Raw genomic sequence first — 6,353 nt, 5'->3', positions numbered from 1 at the left:
GCGCTCCGGGCTGCTGAGAGCTCGAGCCGAGGAGCGGGAGCGTGGTACCTGCTGCTGCCGCCAGACGCAGAGCATCGGACGCGCACGCGGTGGCCTGGGGCAGGAAGGAGAAGTCATGACGTCCATCAGGTAACGAGCGTTTGGAGGTTAAAGGGCGCTCCGGTTGGGCGTTAGCCTGGCATCTGCAGAACTGTCGCCCCTTCACTTGGGTGGTCTGAAACCTCCGTTGGCCGCCGGTCCCCTCTTGTTGGAGGTCCGCATTGCACTTTTTCATCATGGCATTTCTGCGTTCCTCAGAAGTTTTGGGGTCTGTGGCACATGGCGCTGTGCCCTGTGAGCCACCACTGGGTTGAAGTGACCCTCGCCCAGATTCTGGGGGTTGAAGGTTGCCTGTGTATGTAGTAGATTTCTCATGAAAAATGCAGCTCCCTCCCGTTCCCTCTTCCTGGCGCGCCCGAGGTGACCCCGGGCCAGAGGAACGTGACATGCAAAATTTGTGTCCGTGCCCGGGAGTCATGCCTTCTGATAGAACTTCATGGTTGCCCATGAGCAGCTCTGCAAAGTTGCCCTCTCTCTGTTGTAGATTGATGCCCTCCAAGTTACGAAACTGCCCCTAAAATATTTTCTTATGGCTGAATTATTGTGGTTCTCAAAGGTGCCATCTGTTTACCTACTTTTATTTCAGAGTCTCAAGGGAAGTGCATTTTGTGAGATGTTAGGCATGTAACGAAAGCAGTAAAACGTTCAGCAATCTTGCTTCCAATTTGGAAGGTTCTTTTTAGCGAATGGCAGTAAGATTGGGCTTGACCACTTTCTGAGTGTACCTTCCAGTGAATGTTTAACTTTGGCAAATTCAACTGTTAATAAAAAAAGAGATAAATGGCTTTATTTACTCAGTTTTTTGACCCATTTCTTTTAAATCAGACTTTGGCCTTCATTGTTCTGCAGAAAGGGAGGCCCCAGCACAGATACGAAGAGAAATAAGGTAATTTTGAAGCGGTGTGTTTCCAGGGGCCTCAATCCTAGTGATTTAACGGCTTCTCAGTGGGAATTTTGATTACACAATGTTTAGGAGAGTTGTAGAGTCTAATCTTTAGGTAACATAAAGTAAGATGCAGTGGTGCTCAACTTGGACACAGCCTTGTCTCTTAAATTGCATAATTCTGTACTAACAGAAAGAGAGTACTTGTCTCATTATGCAGGACAAACTCGGGCTGAAATGTGAATGACCACGTGGGAAGGTTTCACAGTAAAGTACATTGTAGCATATAAGTCCAGCTTTTAAAACTAACGGTACAGTGTGGCAGCATGTAGGATAATGCTGTTACACAGACTTAATTCCCTTCCTCACTCGGACTTCTTTTCTCATCTTCACAGACTGCTGCTCATTCGGTTTTGCTGGTCCAGTGCTTTCTGTCTTATAAGTCAGGTTTTTGTTTTTGTTTTTGTTATTGTCCTTGTCCTTCAGCCCCCAGGGATTGAACCCAGAGCACTTTGTTGCTGAGTTAGTTACATCTGCAGCCTTTTGCAGCTTTTAAATTTTGGGATGGGTTGCCCTAAATTGCCCAAGCTGGGCTCGGCCTTATGATCCTTTTGTTTTAGTCTCTCAAATAGCTGTGATTACTAGAGTGTGCCTTTGTGTCCCCCTCAGTTTTCTTTTGTTGTTGTTGTTTGCACTGATTTAACCTAGAGTCTTATGTATGTTGACTATCATCTTCTTGGAGAAAAATCCAACTCTAAAGTTACTGCTGTGTAGCAAGGGACAGCAAGATGTATCTTTATTTATGTACCAGGGATTGAACTTGGGTCCTTGCTCTTGCGAGGCAGGCCACCGAACCGCTGAGCTAAATCCCTGGCACAAGATGTATCTTTAAATGTAGAGGCTGATTGGTGGTTATTTTCAGAAATTGATTTAAAAATTGTTACTGCCTTAGGTGGGTGTATTTTGAAAAGATATATAACTTGACATTCAGTAAGTGTGCTTCCTCAGGTGTTAGCTTGTGTTTACCAGGTCTTCAGCTCTAGGGATATGGCTCAAAACAAGCTCCTTTAGATATTACCTAAACCAGGGACATTTTTCATCCGAGGAACTTGAGACTGAGAAAAGTTTAGTGCTTTTTGCAAAATCAGTTAGTGGTGGAGTTAGGAATTGAACCGAGACCTCCATGATCTGGTGTGGCATGATCTGATGCCCAAAGAGACAATGTACTACTTTCCTGGAAAAGTTGTTCCTGTGGGCAACAATTATAAAATTTGTGTTATGAGATCTATAGTATTCTTTTGCTTTGCTTTTTCTGGTCCTGAAAGAAACTTGGAAACAGGTTCAGTAGTACGCAGAGAGGCTCTTGAATTTCAAGAGGTGAAGGGATCCCATGTGGTGACAGCTTTTGGGAACTTCTCAGTGAGGATTGTAGTTACTGCCATTATGTCCAATCTTTAGATTTTTATCAGTTATGAAGTTGGCCATGTTCTGATTTTAGGCTCCTTCTAAGGGTTGCCCCCAAAATAGGTATTGTGAGCCTTTTTATTGGTGAGAAGTATAATCTCACGTTATCAAAATCTGACTTTATGTCCAATATTCCTGCTTTTCTACCAAATATATGTGACTCTTTGCCATGACTAGGAAAGGATATAGAAGATTGGAAGTCAGACCTGTGTTGAACAATCTACTAACTAAAGCCCTTTTTCAGATTTACTGATCTTCCATTTTCTGCTCCAGACATTTGTTCCATGAAATAACTGAGTAGAGATGATACTATTATGTTATCATATGAAAAGACATGTTTAAATCTTGTATTTAAGGGCTGGGGATTTGGCTCAGTGGTTCTGCTGTCTGCCTTGCAAGCGCAAGGATCCGAGTTTGATCCCCGATACCCCCCCACAAAATCTTATATTTTAAGCAGGAGATAAACTTACTCATTTAATTCTCTAGTTTTACAGTTGAAGTGCAGAGATAATGTGATTTGTTCATGTTTGCATACATAATTTCTTATTTTGAGCTAGAGTGTAGATCTAGCTCATTTAGAGCCTTTTTGAGTGAAGCATTCAACTATTAGGACATTTAAATAATGATTTTATTTTTACTTTTTTTTAAAACAGTATTTTGCTGTCTAGTTCAGACTGGCCATGAACTCACGATATGGCCCCAAGCTGTCATCAAACTTGTAATAATCCTCCTGCCTCAGCTTCCCATGAGTGCTGGCAAATAATTTTAAATCAGAGCTTTTTTGTTCCTTTTTTTAAAATTTAAATTTAAGAAAGATCTTTGAATAATTTGGCTGCAAAGAGTCAGACTTTCATCATTTGTATTCTACTCTATTAAAGCATTACTGATAGACTGTATAAATTTACAGCCTCTGAGACGAATTATCCTTGGACAGTTTTTATCCCTTGTTATGTATATCATATTCCAACTGGTCTTCATTTGGGAAATGATAGAACTTATTTGACAAATTGACACTTTTGTCATTTTAATTGGCTCAATAGGAAAGTTGAAGCCTGAGTTAAATTCAGGAGACACAGAAAAATGTAAGACTTAAAGAGGATATTGGGGAGTATTTTTTTTTCTTTCTTTCTCTATACTGGACCTTGTGTCCAAGTGGCAGTGTTATGTCTTTCTTTTACAGTGGTAGAGCTCAAGATAGAATTTAGATCTCCTCAACAACAATATTTAAAAATAATAATCTGTATATTGCCTTCTTTTTGAACATTGGTGTCTGGCTTGGTTTGGGGCACGCTTACAACTTGGTTTGAGCCAGGGAACATGGGGCAAATGAGCTGGGGAGACAGTGTTTTCTGTACAGCCAAAGAGCCCTTTCTTTGCCTGCCTAGACAGGTTGGGTTTGGTCTAAGACTATTTTGGGACCTCTGGCTATGAATCTACATGATGATTCTGGAGCCACTTCTGTGGGGTAGTCCTACACTGGAAAATTTATGTGGGCTGTGGGTGGGGACCTGGGGCATTTTTATTCTAACACTCAAGACTTTTTGAGGTACTTTGGACAGATTCTGCCAAGCCACTCAGCTGGAGAGCATTCATATGGAAACTAAAATTACAGGAAGATTGAAACTGTCTTTCTTTGTTGACTTGGTCTTTTTAGAGCATTTAATCAATTTTCAAACTCATTTCAAGACCTATGGGTTTTTTAAAAATAAAAGAATAGTGAATTTCAGATTACTGCACAAGTTTTTCTTTTCTTTCTTTTTGGTACTGGGGATTGAACTCAGGACCTTGAGCTTGCGAAGAAGGCATGGTGCCACTGAGTTAAATCCCTGGCCCTGTACAAATTTTTTTGTTATGAGATTTCTTAGTATGTCAAATGAGCTTTTAAAGGAAAGTGAAATTGTTTCATTTGAGTAATTCTGAAGAACCAAAACAGGAATCCTTTTCTTATGTGCAGTGTTGTCAGCTGTTAATGTTCATATTTATAAATAGGTCATCTTTGTTTGAAAAAACATACACAATTTTCCAACTCCAAACCCTTGTAGCCACTGTATTGCTACATTAAACAGAATTGTTCAAAATAAAACTGGAACCAAAATGATTATCTAGACCAAATGTCAACCCTTTCCTGCAAATTTTGTTAATAATAGTCATGTCTACCCTTTTGTGCCTCCGTGGTTTTACATTCTTATTTTAAAAATACTGTAGCCAGGCGTGTGGCCTGTAATTCTAGCACTTGGCAAGCTGAGGCAGGAGGGTCGTCATGAGTTTGAGGCCAGCCTAAATTACATAGTGAGACCCTATCTCAAAACAAACTGTAATAAAACATAAATATGGATTTTTATTTTTTAAATAATGAGGCTAATTTATAAATGGGATGAACATATGTCTCAGTTTGCCTGGTATAATCCATTATCATGCATGCTATCCTGACACAGTTAGTAATAGCTTTGCATTAATTCTCTAAATTTCTGTTTGGATAATAACTTATCTGGTTCCCAGTTGTTATGGCTTATGTTTGGATGTCCTCCCACAAAGCCTCACATGGTCATAGGAGGGGCTTTTTCAAAGGTGGCTGGATCTTGAGTGTGTGATCATGGAGATGTGATTACTAAATCAGTCCAGTGATTGATTTGGCACTGCCCTAATCCTGGTAGCCTAGATAGAGGATAATGGGGCAGAAACAGTTGGTAATATCCCTTGCTTGTTTGCTTTTGCTGTCTTCTGCTTGCCACGAACTGGTTCTTCTCCATACCCCTCTGCCTTGGAGTTAGCTGATTATCGACTAAAACCTCTACCAGCTGTGAACTAAGTAAACCTTTCCTCCCTTAACTTGTAGGTGTTGGGTATTTGGTCTCAGCAAAGAGAAAAATAACTGAGACACCTATGTATATATTATAATCAGATTGTTACAGTAGGCTTCAGTTCTTGAAATATTATTTGATCAGGACTATAAAATAATGGAATGTTAGCCTGTGTTGGCTAGATTTAAATTTTTTTCATTGGTCAGACATTTTTCTATTATGAGAGTTCTTTAGTGTGTAAGCATGCCTGTGATCTTAGAGATTGTGGCAGGAGTTTTGCAAGTTTGAACCCAGCTTGGGTAATTTAGCAATTTAGCAAGACCTTGGTCAGGGGAATGATTTGAGTGTCTAAATATTGAACAAGAAAATACATAACTTGAAGTTTGGAATTATTTATTTGCTGTCTGACTTTTGGTAGTTTATATACCTTGTGGAACTTCTTGTTTCCTGTCTATTAAAGGGAGATAATAAGAATAACTATCCTGCATGATTTTGTGTGTGTGTGTGTGTGTGTGTGTGTGATACCAGGGATTGAACTCAGGACCTTGTGCTTGTAAGGCAGGTGCGCACACAGGTGCGGTGCCACTGAGCTAAATTCCAGGTTATCCTGCATGATTGTTGTAAGATTTTAAAATAACATAACTGGGAGGGATGCCTGACGCCTGTAATCCCAGCTGAGGGAGGGAGATTTCCAGTTTGAGGGAAGCCTGGACTATATAGTGAAACCCTTATCTCAGAAAAGAAACTAGAGCCAGGGATAGTGGTGCATGTTTGTAATCCCTGGCTGAGGCAGGAGGATTGTTGTGAGTTCATGGCCAGCTGAACTACACAGCAAGACCCTGTCTCAAAAAACCAAACCAAACCAAATTTAAAAAGAAAAGAAAACAGCCTGGCATGGTGCTGCATGCCTGTAATCCCATAACTCGGGAGGTTGAGGCAGGAGGATCACTGTGAGTTGGAGACCAGCCTGGGCTACATAGTGAGCTCCTGGTCAGTCTCAGATACATAGTAAGACCCTGTCTCAACAAATCAAAAAAAAAAAAAAAAAAAAAAAAAAAAAAAAAAAAAAAAAAAAAAAAAAAAAAAAAAATATTTTTAAAAAAATG

The 6,353-nt window shown here is 40.2% G+C and overlaps 1 protein-coding gene across 1 annotated transcript in view; it reads left to right on the top strand.

Moving 5' to 3' along the window:
* Positions 1 to 6: 6 nt before the first annotated feature.
* The window catches only part of Adk (adenosine kinase), a 449,321-nt gene continuing 442,974 nt past the window's right edge, over positions 7 to 6,353 (top strand). The window contains exon 1 of the mRNA XM_033766515.1: positions 7 to 129. Within this exon, the coding sequence (XP_033622406.1) occupies positions 116 to 129 (14 nt within the window). The 5' untranslated portion in view covers positions 7 to 115. The remainder of the gene's footprint in view (positions 130 to 6,353) is intronic.

This window comes from Fukomys damarensis, unplaced genomic scaffold (genome assembly GCF_012274545.1).
Source record: "Fukomys damarensis isolate Sample0158 unplaced genomic scaffold, DMR_v1.0_HiC HiC_scaffold_20, whole genome shotgun sequence".
Lineage (NCBI taxonomy): Eukaryota > Metazoa > Chordata > Mammalia > Rodentia > Bathyergidae > Fukomys > Fukomys damarensis.
This window is presented reverse-complemented; position numbering and strand designations above follow the sequence as displayed.